The sequence below is a fragment of the Balaenoptera physalus genome (assembly GCF_965194825.1).
Source record: "Balaenoptera physalus genome assembly, chromosome: 2".
NCBI lineage: Eukaryota > Metazoa > Chordata > Mammalia > Artiodactyla > Balaenopteridae > Balaenoptera > Balaenoptera physalus.
Genome location: NC_138883.1, coordinates 86913855 through 86929632, shown reverse-complemented (window position 1 = coordinate 86929632; position 15778 = coordinate 86913855). Strand labels below are relative to the sequence as shown.

General features: G+C 39.5%; 1 protein-coding gene across 9 annotated transcripts in view; it reads left to right on the top strand.

Annotated features, from left to right (window-relative positions):
- Positions 1–973: 973 nt before the first annotated feature.
- TP53BP1 (tumor protein p53 binding protein 1) overlaps positions 974–15778 on the top strand; it is a 69598-nt gene continuing 54793 nt past the window's right edge. For 5 of the 9 annotated variants that reach the window (XM_082450066.1, XM_082450062.1, XM_082450065.1 and 2 more), the window contains exons 1-10: positions 974–1116; positions 1690–1874; positions 2155–2248; positions 2481–2565; positions 9913–10043; positions 10664–10822; positions 11175–11304; positions 12671–12837; positions 14497–14626; positions 15426–15520. In XM_082450066.1, the coding sequence (XP_082306192.1) occupies positions 1110–1116; positions 1690–1874; positions 2155–2248; positions 2481–2565; positions 9913–10043; positions 10664–10822; positions 11175–11304; positions 12671–12837; positions 14497–14626; positions 15426–15520 (1183 nt within the window). In that variant the 5' untranslated portion in view covers positions 974–1109. Of the gene's footprint in view, positions 1117–1689; positions 1875–2154; positions 2249–2480; positions 2566–5199; positions 7686–9912; positions 10044–10663; positions 10823–11174; positions 11305–12670; positions 12838–14496; positions 14627–15425; positions 15521–15778 lie in introns of those variants that run through there. The other 4 variants (XM_082450063.1, XM_082450060.1, XM_082450061.1 and 1 more) reach the window with 2 other exon arrangements.

Below are 15778 nucleotides of genomic sequence, written 5' to 3'. Positions count from 1 at the left end.
GACAGCTGCTCTGGCTAGAATTCCATCCCAGATCCAACCACCACTTAAAAACAAAAATCAACAGCCTCCGCAAAAAAAACGAAAAACAAAACCATATTCCTCATGGGGCCTCCTTCATTAATACAAATCACAGCTGCCACACCCTCTATAAGACCCCGGCACCATAATTAGGATAAGAGACTCTCAAGGCTTCGAGGGACCTTTGAGGTCATCTAGTTAAAGGGGCGGCAGCTGTTCTCTTCACCACCGAGTCTTGACAGTTACTGTGCTCAATTGTCTCAACAGGAGGTGCAAAACATGTCTGGGTCTATGGTCTCTGTAGGCTGCAGTTCCACAAAAGATAGGTCAACGATAAGCAAATGTGAAGCTTGAACTACGACGTTTCAGACTGGAAAGGGCAATGGGGAAAATTATGGCTTACCGGGGCCCTCAGACAATGTAAATGGAAAAAAAAAATTTTTTTTTTTAAAAGAACTGGCAGAGACGTAACGTGAAGCCCTTGAATTCGGGTAGAGGCCTACAAAAGGGATTCTGATTGACCCGGTAAACCCCAAAGAGTCCTCTCTCTCTTCAGTTTCACCAGATTTGAAATTCCAGCCATCCTGGATCTTCTTTGCCCTTTTATTAGAAAGCCGGGAAACCCTCTCCTTTTCCACGGAAGAGGGTGAGAGAAGGGGCCTTATGGTGCATGAACGATAGAAAATTGGTCTTTTCTCTTATGTCTGACTAGTGGTACAAACAACCGTCCTGGAGGCAGGGGAATATATTTTACGCCCTCTCAAGGTCCCTTCGGTTCAAGGATACTGTCATTCTCCGGCTGTATTAGAGGGACGGCCTGCAACCTCCAGGCTGCCATGGAAACACGCCGCCGTGTTCCTTTTTCTTACGTGGGGCGGGGCACTCCGCCCAGCCACCAATCATCCACAGGCTTTCTTGAGTGGCGGGCAGCAGCAGCGAATGGGCGAGCTGATACCGCGTGACGCGACGGGAAAGGGGGAGTTCGCGGCCCGTGGCGGCGGTGGCTACAGTGTCGACCTGGGGATCGAGCTGGAGGGACCTGGGGAGCGTGCGGAGATCTTTAGCTGGAGCGCGAGGGACCTCCCACCGGGATGCCTGGTACAGTTTGGAGAAAAGTGGGGGAGTAGTAGGCTCTGAAGGCTTGGGTTTCGGGTCTGAAGGGGATGGCAGACCGGAGGGGGCGGGGTGGCAAGCATGGCGGCGGTGACAGGGAAAGGGTTGGAGGGCCCTGAGGAGGGGGTGGGGTAGCCCTAGCTAGGAAGGCTGGGTGGTCGTGAGGAAGCGTGAAGGCCTGTGGGGGTTAAGACGAGCAGAGATTACAAAGAAGCCTTTTGGGGGGTCGTAGAGGCGCCAGAAGGACGTAGGGAGAGTTGTGGGGGATGGAAAAAGGGGCGGGGAGAGAAGAGGTTAGGAAGGAGGGGAAAGGGTGTCTACGGGAAGGTGATGGAAGGGGGAGAGAAGGATAGGCAGGCTGATTGTAAATAACGAGGAAATCGGGCCTTGGAAGGTATGATAGGAAAGTGATTGCAGCGATTATACTGTTCTGATTGGAAGAGCCCTACACTGGTCCCCTTTTCCAGGTCTTGTACTTCCGCCTCATTATTTAAGCTCAGACTGCATGAGGAAGGCTAGTAGGTTACACAGAACTGATCTTTTGTTATTCCATTCCAGGGGAGCAGATGGACCCTACTGGAAGTCAGTTGGAGTCAGATTTCTCTCAGCAAGACACTCCTTGCCTGATCATTGAAGATTCTCAGCCTGAAAGCCAGGTTCTAGACGATGATTCTGGTTCTCGCTTCAGTATGCTATCTCGACACCTTCCTAATCTACAGACGCACAAAGAGAACCCTGTGTTGGTGAGTGATAGGTTGCTTGGAAATGATTGAGTAGATTTTTTTTTTCCCCTAATCTAGACCAAGCTGCAAAGTAAGTCCTTAGGAGATCACTATCTTTTGGATAAAGTTGGCTGGAAAATAAAATCATTTTCACAAAAATATGTATCATTTTGGATTACTTCATATATAGTATATTATGAAATGTATATTTCATATTATGTACATATGTATGTATACATTATGTATGTATATTTTGTATGTACATTTTCTGGGATGTATATTATATATGTATATTTTCTAGGATGTTGTGTCCAATAGTGAACAAACAGCTGGAGAAGAACAAGGAGACAGTAATAGTGGCTTCAATGAACATCTGAAAGAAAACAAAGCTGCAGGTGAGGTCCCTTTTGCAAGGGTGCTCTTGTTGGAGCCGGGTGGATATAAACATTATGTGGTTGTGGTGAATGTATGTAAGGAAGTCTGGCACAGTATCTGGTGCATAGTAGGTACTCAAAAGGTTGGTTTTCTAATGTAGCTGATTAGATTGGTATTGTCTGCATTCTTGAATTTGTATTACAGTTTGGTGGTAAATGCCTTTTCTGCTAATATCCACTTATTTTTTTTCAGAGTCTATGGATTCTTCTCATTTGGACACATGTGGTTCCATCAGTCAGGTCATTGAACAGTTACCTCAGCCAAATAGGACAAGCAGGTATACTAGTGTTTGAAGGAATTTATTTAAATGTATTAGTGGATCAGTTTTTTTATCTGTACTTGTTGTCTCATCCCAAGGATAAAAGGATTAATCTTATTTTTGTGAATTAGGGAGTGGGATTTCAGAATTGTATTAACTAGCATTCTTTTTTTTTTTTTTTTTTTAATTAACTAGCATTCTGTTGGTACTGATAGCTGGAATCTCTTTTGTGAAGGTGGTAACATTTTTTTGCGCCTACGTTATTCAGATTGTGATCTACTTTGCGCATGTGAAACAAGCATTCCTTATTCTTAGCTTGGATATGACTTATTACTAGAAAAAATAGTCAAAAAATATTTAGGTATATTATCAAAACAGTTAAGCATGGTTTCTACCTACCAACCAAAGAACCTCGCCAGTTTTAGACCCAGAATGTTTAATTCATACCCTAAACAGTATTCAGTTTTTACTTTGTCTCCTGTATATCTTTACATTGTCCATTTATTGAGTTTATCCTCTATGTTAGGCACTAGATGGGATGTTTGATATATACTGCCATTTAATTTCATCCTTAAAGCAGTTGTACGATGAACACATTACATTACTTCCCTTACGTAGGGGGGGAAGTGATAGGCAAAGAAGTTAAAAACCTTGCTCTAGAATGCATTGCTAGTAAGTGACAGAGCTGGGCTTTGAGTCCTTCTGACTCAAGTGCCTCTCTTTCTTTTTTACTATTCAACACCCAAATTCTCCTAAGATCAAAGGAGAACGTAGGAGTCTTGGGGTGGTGGAATAGAAAAGGGAGGTAGTCAGAGAGGAGGATGTTAGTTTGAGGTGAAAGACTAGGGTTTTATCTCAAAAATAAGTGCTTTTTTGTGTGTGTATGTGTGTGTATGTTTAATACTCTGTGTTTGCACTTAAATTTTTTCTCTCAAATCATCAGTTGGATGCTTTAGAACAATCCCCTAATTGGTGGACTTATTTTGGCCCGCAGGTAGGTTCTAGTTGGCCCACACATAGTTGTAAAATATATTTGAATTTGTTGATAGAATTTAAAAATAGGGAAATTTCACATAGAACTTAGATTTCCAGCTTCTGGGATTACTAGGCCGGAAGTAATGCAACTGTTGTATTATTGGCAGCAGTTGGCTGGAGCTGTGAGCAGCCAGCTTCTGCTTAGGTAGGGCATGAGTGCTATGGTCTGTCATAGTGCCTGTAACTCACTGTTGTACTTGGACACTGAGGCCAGGTAGTCTTTTTTCATTTATCCTAAGGCTTGTGCTTTTGTTCTTAAACCCAGCCACTTAACTCATTTATGTTACCTTTCTTTGCTTTTTGTAGGCATTTAAGTTTTTGTGATACCTCTTTAGGAACATGTGCCAGGCTTATCTGTGTTTTTGTGCCTCGGCATCTGAGTTTGAACCAGTGGGGACAGAATGCGTGTGTATCCCTTGTTATAAATGAATGGTACTGTTTGAGAAGTCTCATGCTACTTCTTTTCCCTTTTTGCATCAAGGTGTTCTCTTTCCTTAAAAAAAATACTTGAATGCTTACATTCAGTAAATGTGCAGGTACTGTGGTAGGTGTTTTAAAGCATGTTTGCCATCATGGAGCTTACAATTTAATAGGGGAAACAGATGTTAAATAATTACATAAATAGCTATTCAGTGAGAACTGTGATCATTGTAAAGAGGGAAAAAATAGAATATATAACCTAACATGGGGGATAAGGGAAAACCTCTTTGAGAAGGATAATCTAAACTATAAATACAAATTTGTTAGGCATAGTTGAAGGGCTGGGGAGAAGTGTGGCATGAAGTGTGTGGCACAGAAGTGTGGAAGGAGGAGCTTTCCAGACACAGGGAGCAGCATGTGTAAAGGCCACAAAACTGCAGAGAATGTGGGGTTGATTCCAAAAGAATGAAAGCTCTTCAAAACACATGTGTACTGATCTCTTTATGTTGTCTTTATTCATTAATGCAAATATTTTGAAAAAGGCTGCTTGTGAACTTTTATGTATCATAAAATTCCAAAAGATCTTCCTCTCTTATCTAATGTCCTATTGTGATGTAAGCCTGTGGTCCTAAACATGAAGTGTCCTAAAATATGATGCTGAGGATATTTTTATTTCCCCGTTAAACATTTAAGAAAATTGAGATGATTGTAGATTCACATGCATTTGTAAAAAATAGTACAGAGAGATTCTTTGTACACTTTTCGCAGTTTCCCCCAATGGTACCACTTTGCAAAACTATAGTATACTTTCACAACCAGAATATCAACATTGATAAAATCCAGTGAACTTATTCACATTTCCCTAGTTTTACTTGTACTCATGTGTGTGTATTAATTTTTATACAGCTTAATCACCTGTGTAGGTTTATCCACCACTGAGGTCAAAATGCTGAACAGGAGCTCCAGTGTTGTCCTTTTATAACCACACCCACCTCCCTCTCCTGCATGTGAACCTCTGGCAACCACTAATTAAGACCATCCTCTGGGGAATTCCCTGGTGGTCCAGTGGGTAGGACTCTGTGCTTTCACTGCTGAGGGTGTGGGTTGGATCCCTGGGTGGGGAACTAAGATCCAGGAAGCCGTGCAGTGGGACCAAAAAAAAAAAAAGACCATCCTCTATTGGTAAAGTTTTGTCATTCAAAATGTTATATAAATAGGATCATACAGTATATAATCTTTGGGGACTGGCTTTTTTCAATTAGCATAAGCCCCAGGAGATCCATATGAGTTGTTGCATGTATCAGTGGTTTGTTCCTTCTTATTGCTGAGTAGTGTTCCATGGTATGGATGTACCACAATTTGTTTAACCATTTGCCTATTGAAGGAAATCTGGGTTGATTCTAGTTTTTGGCTAATGTAAATAAAGCTGCTACGAACATTTGCATACAGGTTTTTGTAAGTCTTCATATCTCTAGGATAAATGGCCAGGTGGGCAATTGCTGGGTCATATGGTAGTTGCCTGTTCAGTTTTTTTAAGAAACTGCTGAACTGTTTTCTATAGTGGCTGTATCATTTTACAGTCCCACTAGCAGTGTATGAGACATCCAATTTCTCTCCATTCTCACCAGCATTTGGTGTTGTCACTATTTTTTATTTTAGCCATTCTGATAAGTGTGTGATAATATCTCATTGAGGTTTTAATTTGCATTTCCCTAATGGTTAATGATGTTGAACATCTTTTCATGTGCCTCTCTGCCATCTGTACATCTTCAAGGAAATGTCTGTTCATGTCTTTTGCCTATTTTCTAACTGGATTTTTTTTTATTGTGTTTTGAGACTTCTTTATATATTCTATATATTAGTCCTTTGGAGCATATGTGGTTTGCAAATATTTTCTCCTACTCTGTAGCTTGTCTTTTCATCCTCTTAAGAGGTTTTTTCCATAGAGCATGTTTTTAATTTTGATGAGATCTGTTAAATATTTTTAAGAGTAATATAAATACATAATTTATTTTAAAAAGAACTTATTATGAAAAGCAAAGAGTCCATTCCCACCATTGGTCCCCTTTCACAGAGGTAACGCTTTTTAAGTGTTTGTGCTTTTATTTCTTTGGGAGGTTGTCTTCCTAGCTCTTAATACTGTTGTAAAACTAAGTCACACTGTTGTATTACCACTTCTTGTTTTATCAGATTAAGACACTTGAGTTCCGTAATGAAAGATGAGGTTTTAACTCACAACAACATTCTCCTAATTTTTGATGATAATTGTTTTATTTCTTTTATTGGCTACTTCTGTATTTCTAAATAATATATTTAAACCTTTGTTTTCTTTTTCCATCAGTTTTGGATAGTGGAGAAAAGTTTAATATCAGTACTATTTTTTGTCTATAATCAGATTAGTTTCAAGCCTCTTCTGATTCACCTAATCATTCTAATTAAATATTTATTGAGTATTTCCTATATGCCAAGCACTGTTGAGTTTTGGGGATACAAAGTGATCAGAAGAGATAAGAAACCCTAGACCTTAATGGAGCTTACGTTCTGGTATGGGATATAGCAATACTTGATAGATAAGTAAAAATATATAGTATCTTAGACTCTGATAGGGCTGAGGAGAAAAATAAAGCAGAGAAGGGGATGGGAAGCATCAAAGGAATTGCAAGTTTAGGTAGGATGACTTAGGGGATGCTTCAGTGATGTGACATTTGACTAAAAATCTTAAGTAAGTGATCTCTGCTATTATTTGGGATAAATGTAATCCATGCATAGAGAACAGCAAATGCAAAGGCCCTGAGAGAAGCATGTGCCTGGAATAATTGAGAAATGACAAGGAGGTTAGTGTGGCTGGCGTGGAGTGCTTGAGAGGAGTGGGAGAAGAGGTCAGGGAAGTAAAGAGGGAACCAGAATATATAAAGCCTTATGGATCATTGTGAGGAATTTGGCTGTTACTCTTAGGAAAGTATTGAACGGTTTTGAGCAGAGGAATGACATGATCTGACTTAGATTTAAACAGGATCACTCTAGCCGCTGGATCAGGAATAAATTGAAGAGTATACAATTTTTATTTGTCCATTATACCTCTATAAAGCTGGGAAAAATTAAAATTAAAATAAAAAGAAAGCTCTTCAGATTAAATTTAGAAAGGAATAGTCTGAAGGGAGAGCAAGGGCAGAGTCAGGAAGACCTACTAGGAGACTACTGAAATAATTTAGGCAAAATGTGACAGTGGCTAGACCAGAGTAGAAGTGGATGAGGAGTGGTGAGATTCTGGGTTTTTGAAAATATGATTCAAAGATAGATTGGATGTGAAGTATGCGAGAGATGAAGGAGGTAACAGTGATTCTATGTTTTTCGTTTGGGAGCTAGAAGAATGGAGTTGCTGTTAATTGAGATGAGAAGACTGCAGGGGAAGGTCAGTTATAGCCCTGTTAAAGTTGAGCTGCCTTTTCAATTGCCAGTTGGAGGCAGTTGACAGTGTGAATGTCTGGAGCTCAGGGGGAAGGTCTAAGCTGGAGATTTAAAATTGCAGAGTCATAAGCATATGGATGATATTCAAAGCCATGAGTCTGGATAAGATCACTAAGGGGGTGAGTGAAGGTGAAGAAGAGGTCCAAGGACTCACTGTGCCTACGAGCATTAGGAACTTGAAGAAAGCCACCAAAAGAGACTGAGGAAGATCCAAGGTGTGTGGTTTGTGCTGTCTTTCATTGCTCTTCTACTTTTTGTCATACACGCTCTTGACTTTCTTCCCCTATGTTTCCTGAGGTCAGGCATCTGGTCCTCCCAGTTGTGTAGGTAACGTTCTATTTAATTTTTGTGAAAGTCTTTATTCAGTCCTTTTTCTCTTCCTTGGATCATGGTCCCCAACTTTGCAAATTTATGTTTTCTTCTCTTTTATGCTTATTAAACTTATGCTTAATGGTCTTTATATGAAATGTTAAATGGGTAGAAAGTTACAAGGAGGCAAAAAATGTCATCTGTAATTCTGCCACCCAGAGGCTAATTGCTGTAAACATTTTGGCTTATTTTCCCTGTTGTTTTTTTTTGTTGTTGTTGTGCACTTGATATACATAGTTGACACATGGGAAGTAAAAGTTCCTGTGTTTCTTGACCTTTTTGCCTAACAACATGAGCAATTAATTTCCCCTGGCAATTAAAACTCTAAATAACATTTGCCCCAAGTTTTTTATTTTAAAAGTTTAAACCCACAGTAGAGATGAAAAGATACTATGCATTTTTTCAAAAGATACTATGCATTTTTTCTGTGTGTGTGTATAAAATATACTGTTTTGAAGCAAAGTTGCAGAAATCATAGTTCCCCTCAAATACTTTAGCATTCATCCCCTAAGAAAAATATTATCCTATATTATCATAATACCCTTATCACACCTAAGAAAATATTGATTCTGTAAAACCTAGTAATAAGTGCATATTCAGATTTTCCAAGTTGTCTCAAAGATGGCTTTATTTTATATATATATATATATATATATTTTATCCAGTATCCAATCCAGATTTATGGTTTACATGTTGCACTTGGTTGTTTTGAACATTTTTTTTTTTAATTTATTTATTTATTTATTTATTTATTTTTGAGTGTGTTGGGTCTTCGTTTCTGTGCGAGGGCTTTCTCTAGTTGTGGCGAGCGGGGGCCACTCTTCATCGCGGTGTGCGGGCCTTTCACTATCGCGGCCTCTCTTGTTGCGGAGCACAGGCTCCAGACGCGCAGGCTCAGTAGTTGTGGCTCACGGGCCTAGTTGCTCCGTGGCATGTGGGATCTTCCCAGACCAGGGCTCGAACCCATGTCCCCTGCATTGGCAGGCAGATTCTCAACCACTGCGCCACCAGGGAAGCCCGTTTTGAACATTTTTAACGGCTGCATAAATTCCATTTTATGGATTATGAAATTAGTTAATCATTTACCTACTGTTGGGCTTACAGCAGGTTGTTTGTTAGTCACAGTGAACTTTGAAAGTAAGTTTGTATAAGAATCTTTTCATATTTCAAATTATTTTTTACAGTTGAAATTACTAGGTATGAACATTTTTTGGGGCTCTTGATACATATTTCCCAGTTGTTCTGCAGAAAGGTTCTATTAGTTTATACTCTCATAAACAGTATGTGATAATGCTAATCTCACCTCAGGTTTGGGCAGCACTGAATAGTAGTACAGTATTTACAGGTTTTTTTTTCTAATTTGATTGGCAACAAATGGTTTCTCTGATTTCTTACATGTTTAAAGATACTTGTATTTCTTTTTTTTGTGAGTTGTCTTTTCTGTTGTTTGTCCATTCATATCTTGAGCTTCTTCTTACGAGTTCCTTGTATATCATGGAGACTATTCTTTTGTTATATTATTGCAGATATTTTTTCCTAATTGTTATGTGTCTTTTACTTTTGTTTATCATTTTTTGACCTGTGATGTCTTCTTCTTAATACACAGACCTCTTACCTGAATTTTTTTCAGCCACTGTGGTTCTATGTTATGTATTCTAAGAATTTTTGCTAAAATTCTTTTGTGAACTGTGTTCTATTAAATAGATGTATTTTTGACCCCCTTCTCTGCACATCTAATGCACATCTTCTCTTGTCACTTGTCAGTAATTCTCTTGAGTGCAAGATTCTATCCCTGCTCAGATTTTTTCAGAGAAAGATAAAAATCAAGTATGTTTGTTTCTTCCTTCTGTCTCTTATTTGTATTACTTAATTCTGTACTACAGTGTTTTGATTTGTTAACCTTTTAGGTGCTTTTTGTAGAAAGAAGCAATAATAGGGTGAGGTTTTTTACTTTTTCAAATTTGCTTAAAACGTGGTTGGTGTGTGGAGAGTCACAATAAAATTTAAAGAGTTCTTTGAGCAAAATATCCCGGCCTATCTGCGAACACATGATTGTGTCTTTTTGCTGTATAGTGTTTTGGGAATGTCAGTGGAATCTGCTCCTCCTGTGGGTGAAGAGAAGGAAGAAGAGGTGGAAGAGAAGGAGAAAGAGGAAAAGGAAGGAGATATTTCAGACGATACCACACACTCCCTTGGTGCTGAAGGTAGCTTTATGCCTTTTTCAGGATAGTAGATTGGTCTAGCCCCTTTAACATGAGCATGCAGATGTCGAAATTTCTCCCTTTTATCAGGTTATAGATTTCTGATCATTAAATTGAGAATAGTCATTAGGAAATTTGCTGGTAGTCTAAGATAATCCACCTAATTTTGGTGTTCAGGAATTTTTAGCTCATTTTTTAGCCCCCTTTCTGCATACTGACTCCTACTTCTTTTGTATTCATTTGTTTTTCAAATATTTTTGGGATGCATGCCTTGTGGGGTGAATTACAGTCTGAAGTACAGTGCTCTCTGCGTGTGTGTGTGTGTGTGTGTGTGTGTGTGTGTGTGTGTGTGTGGAGGGGCTTATGTATTTCTTTAGAAAGTAGAAATAGTCTACCTTTATTAGGTGCTTGTAAGGTTTTATAGTACACAGTTTTTTGCTTCATTATGCGTTTTCCCCCTTTGCTTTTAGTGCTTTTATTCTTAATTTTATTTTGAAAAAAATTTGGGGGACAGGGCTTTGATGTGAAGGACTTAATATGACCGTCTTTTGCTAAAGGGCAGCACCTTGCATAGTGCATAATGTTGTGGGATGATATCTGATTTCTTGTGGTTTTCTTCCTAGATCCTGCCTCATCACAGCTGGGCTTTGGGATTCTAGAACTCTCCCAGAGCCAGGATGTTGAGGAACAAACTGTGCCACGTGAAGCAGACAAAGGGCCTCTACAGTCAGTAACCACCAACTCTGCTTATACTAGGCTCTCTGATGTGGATGCTAATATTGGTACGTAACATGTTTTCTGGCATTTAGAGTTTGTTTATAAGTATTTTCCTCCCATGCTAGAGCTAGTTGTTTTTTCCTTGATATATCTTATAGCTATCTAAGTTAATATAATCTAAATTAGTATAGTAAGGTTGTAGAGTTGTCTGGCGAGTACTTGTCAGTTGATGGCTTGCATACTAAGGTTTTTTATAAGTGGGTAATTGGTTATTTTCCTTTCTGGAATGATGCCTGTATATATTTTCAGTTTGTATTTCTTTCTTTAAAATCTTTGCCTTTTAAAAAGCATTTGGGACTACTTCTAGTACTTTGAAAAATTAAATATCTCCTTCCTATCTTCTTCTAAAACTTTAAGCAATTAAGCATGAAGAACAGTCTAATGAAGGTACCCCCATGGCAGCACAGCCCAGCAAGGATATCCCTGTGGCAGCACAGCCCAGTAAGGATGTACCTGTGGTAGAAGAGCAAAATTCACCACCTGCAAGGTAAACCAAGTTCTTTCTAGGAAGTATTTTTGGGTTTCTGCTATCTATGGGGTTACACTCATTTCACTTGGCCAGGTGGAAACATTTTTAGAAATTCTTGATTTTTTTTTTTTCCCCCTTGCCCTGGGCGTATTTATGGTCCAGTAGAAACATTTATTGTTTATGAATTCTCGTTGTGTCCTTATCTTTAGGCATATTACAAACCCAATTTATTGCTGCTCTAACTGTAAGGATGACCCCTTAATCTTTGGTTGCTACTCCTCCTCTCTGTTCTTTGTCTGAAGAGGCACTATCTCTCTGTGGGATGTCTTTCTAGCTTATCTGGTGTTGTAAGAGTCACAAGAATATTATATTTGAAAGTCTACTGTTTTTATACTTGAGGAGCATCCAGATTGCGTTGGATCCTCAGGTATCCTGCATCTGGTAGCTTATGGCATAGATAAATAGGGAGGTATTCTTTTCCCGTGTCTTTCAGGCTCTTAACTTTTTGGGAATTGGTCAGTATACCTTTGTTCTGCCTATGATGATTGTTGTATCCAAAACAGCATTGTCTCTGGTCAGTACCTCAAGTTTAGATATGGCAGAGGACAAGTGGGATGCTTCCATTTTGGAGGAGGGAATGAGTAAACATTTAGTATTCTTTTGTTTCTTCCTTCAGTAGAAACAGTGGGGAATGGGGTACTGAACAAAGTTGAATATCAAGAGAAGTTGTCTTTCTAATGCAAAACACTCAGCTTAATGGGGGCTGACTTTTTCCGCTTTTCCTTAGGAAATTACTCTCTAGGTAGTTTTGCTATCCTGTTTACTCTGGGGAATGGTAGAGTAGGTGAACCTCCTAAGTCTCTGGAAAGGAGCCAGCAGTGAGTGTCTTACATGTGTAAGTAGTATTTGTGTGAAGGAGTCTTGGTTTGGGGCTTGGGTTGAGTAGATCAGATCAAAAAGGTCAGCAGAAGATAATGTGTGTGGCTGGTGCAGAGGATGATTTACATCCAAGGCCTTTCTGTGGGAGGTCATTGTTCATTCTGGCATTGCTGTGGTCTGGGTCACACTCCTTCATGCACCTCTAGATAACAACATATGTAACAGAAATCCCTAACTCACTTATCAGAAATCTTGGACAGCGTGCAACACTGCAGTGAGCAGAGTGGAAAAGAGGTATTGCTTTGTGAGAGACTGAGACACTCTTTGAAATGGGCTGAGGGCTTTGCGTCATTATAAAGTGTAGCTTATTTTACTTTTAATAAATAGTTTTTGGAAGTTTTGAAATTAAAAAAGGAAAACACACAAAACAGGAAATGCTTCTTTGTTCAAAGATGAAAGCCTTTGAACATAGTAACTTTTTCTCCTGGCAATCTGAATTTCCTAGGTCAGAGGACATGCCTGCTAGTCCCAAAGGCTCTCTTGCTGCTGTGGAAACAAAAGAACAAATATCTGTTCAAGAACTTCTGGAAGATGGGATGCAGATTCAGAAGTCACCAGAGCCTGAGGTTTTGTCAACTCAGGAAGACTTGTTTGACCAGAGCAATAAAACAGGTACAAAGAGGAATTAGTTGCCGTAGCTCTTCTTTTCTGAAGATCTAAACTTTTATTTCTGTTCTGAGGCTACTGTTTTAAGTCAGAAGGCACTTTATAGGTGTGCAGACTTGTTTGTGGTATGGAAGGAAAGTACGTTTCTAGCTGATTAATGAGAAGGGCTTTTTGGAAATAATTGCTATTTAACGTGTGTTAGCATAATTTTCTTTCTCTTTTGGAAATGGAGATATTGAAGAATACTAGCTAATAATATGGCAGATTTAATGTTATGGGCAGAGTAGCTATTTCTGTTATCATAAGTCTTCAAATCTTAAATATCATGATAATTAAATGAAGATTTTCATGTTCACCTGGGTAACAGTCTACTTATTCATCTGTTTATTAGTTCCTCTGCCACAAATAGGAAGTTATGGTCCAGCAGAAAGAACATAATACCTTTAGAAGACTAGAATGGTATTTGTTTCACCTTTCATTAACCCCCACCAGTGCCCCATGCTGCAGCCTCACAGAGCCAGAAAGCATCAGTAACAATCAGCAAAATATGATGTATTGGTTGTAAGTAGGGAGGAAGAGAAGGTTATACTCTTGTACTGTGCTGTGAATGTGTGCGGGACATACAGAGCATCACCAAGAAACCTTTTCTGGTCTCTCATTAAAGCCACAAGGTTGTACTTAAGAAATTTCTTGGGCTTCCCTGGTGGCGCAGTGGTTGAGAATCTGCCTGCCAGTGCAGGGGACACGGGTTCGAGCCCTGGTCTGGGAAGATCCCACATGCCTCAGAGCGACTGGGCCCGTGAGCCACAGCTACTGAGCCTGCGCGTCTGGAGCCTGTGCTCCGCAACAGGAGAGGCCGCGATAGTGAGAGGCCCGCGCACCGCGATGAAGAGTGGCCCCCACTCGCTGCAACTGGAGAAAGCCCTCACACAGAAACGAAGACCCAACACAGCCAAAAAAAATAAAATTAATTAATTAATTAATTTAAAAAAAAAAAAGAAATTTCTTTATTCTTGCAGTTAATACAGCTGATACTCCATTTGTTGCTAGGGAGAAGGGACCAACAGGAGCCTCTTCATAGTATAAATCAGTAATGGCTGCTCATATATCCTTTTACTTACGCTTTAGTATTTTTCCTGTCTTTTGAGGAGCCCAGGTTCTAATCATGAAAATTGCTGCATTCATATCATCAGGTGTCATGCACATCATTTTGACTTCTCCCATCTGCATCATGGCATAAGCTTTACTTCACCTTAGGTAGACCTTGGAATAAAGGGCTCGCTTGCTGTCTTTTTTTTCCGCTTGCTGTCTTATAATAGAAACTTCACAAGAAAGAAGAGCAGCCAAGGAGAGGCTTAAGTGTCCTGGCTTTTCTTCTCCAGGCTTCGATCATGACAGAAAGGACTAAGGAGTTCTTTTTGTCAATTCTTTATAAAAGAAACCCATAATTCATTAGGGAGAGGTTGTTTAGTGGTCACTCAAGATTTGTGTTAACGTGGCATTCCACTAATTGTACTGCAGTTAGAAAACAGTTTCTGCCCTCTTGGAACATGGGTGGATATGAATATTACGCTTTTTGTACTACTGAGTGTCTTTTGTTTTTTTGACAGTTCAGTAATGTCAATATGAGAAGTAAATGCAGCTACAATTTTTTTTTTTTCTCAGTAGCGTCTGATGGTTGCTCTACTCCTTCAAGGGAGGAAGGTGGGTGTTCTTTGGCTTCCACACCTGCCACCACTTTGCACCTCCTGCAGCTCTCTGGTCAGAGGTCTCTTGTTCAGGAGAGTCTTTCCACGTAAGTAAGCCTAAAATAACCCTTTCAAGGAAACATGTGCCTGATGGTTTTAGGCTAAGGTTGAAAGAGCTAAAGTTGGTAGTCCAGAAGTCTTTTTGAAACTGAAAAGTAAACTCTAGGCTTAAGAATTTTGGGGAATAAGAACTTAGTGGAATTATCGAAGGCAGGTAGATCTGCTTTCCCATTTGGAGATTTAAAAATTGTAGCCTGAAGGTTTCACCAGGAAAGAAACTGCCCAGTTATTTAGAGACGTACGTGTCCAAAACAAGCTGCCTGCTGCTCCATTTGGCTAGCAGTTCTTCCCATTTAATGGCATAGGGGTGCAGAAGAGGTTATGCTAGAGTTGACAGTAGTTGGATTTCTTTATCCGTGTTAGGGCAAAGAGGTTGCTTTTTTTTTTTTTTTTTAATAAGAATGTGCATGATCTTTCTCATAATAGGCAAAAAATGGAGTAAATATTTGTCTCAAATCTGCAGATGAATTAATTTTTTTAGCACTATCTCATCCTGCTTTTCAGTCATGATGTCCTTGTGTCTGGTCATTTACTTTCTCTTGTAATCATATGGCTTTTCCCTTAATCTTTTTTTTTTTTTTTAATTCTAATTTTGGATATGTCTGGTGTGAGAAATAGTTATTGAAGTATTGTTCATGCCTCTTCTACCAACCTTGGTTAGCTGTTTGAGAGAAACACTAATAAGTACTTGAATGAGTTATAGATATTTTTGCTGTTAAGAAGTAGAAAGCAAGTGCGAAGCTGTAGCTGTGGTAAAATAACCTGTGGCTCTCTCTTTGTATAAAGGAATTCCTCAGACCTTGTTGCTCCTTCCCCTGATGCCTTCCGATCTACCCCCTTTATCGTTCCTAGCAGTCCCACAGAACAAGAAGGGAGAAAAGGTGAGCTCTCTTGATCTGTCTGTTGATCTCAGGTTAGAAGAGGGGCAGCACTTCTTCTGCCTTGTGAAGTGTACTGTTCCTTTACATGTTAGAACACTGTGACCTCAGCTATTCGCTAGGACTCATGTCTAAGCTTCAGGGGAGTGGCCTAGTGTTAAGTGCTTTCCTCGGTTCTTTGCTTTTCTAGCACTGATTCTTCTGAGAGTTCTGTATTGACAACTTAATTTTTGAAAAGACCCTTAAGGGAAAATTGTTCAA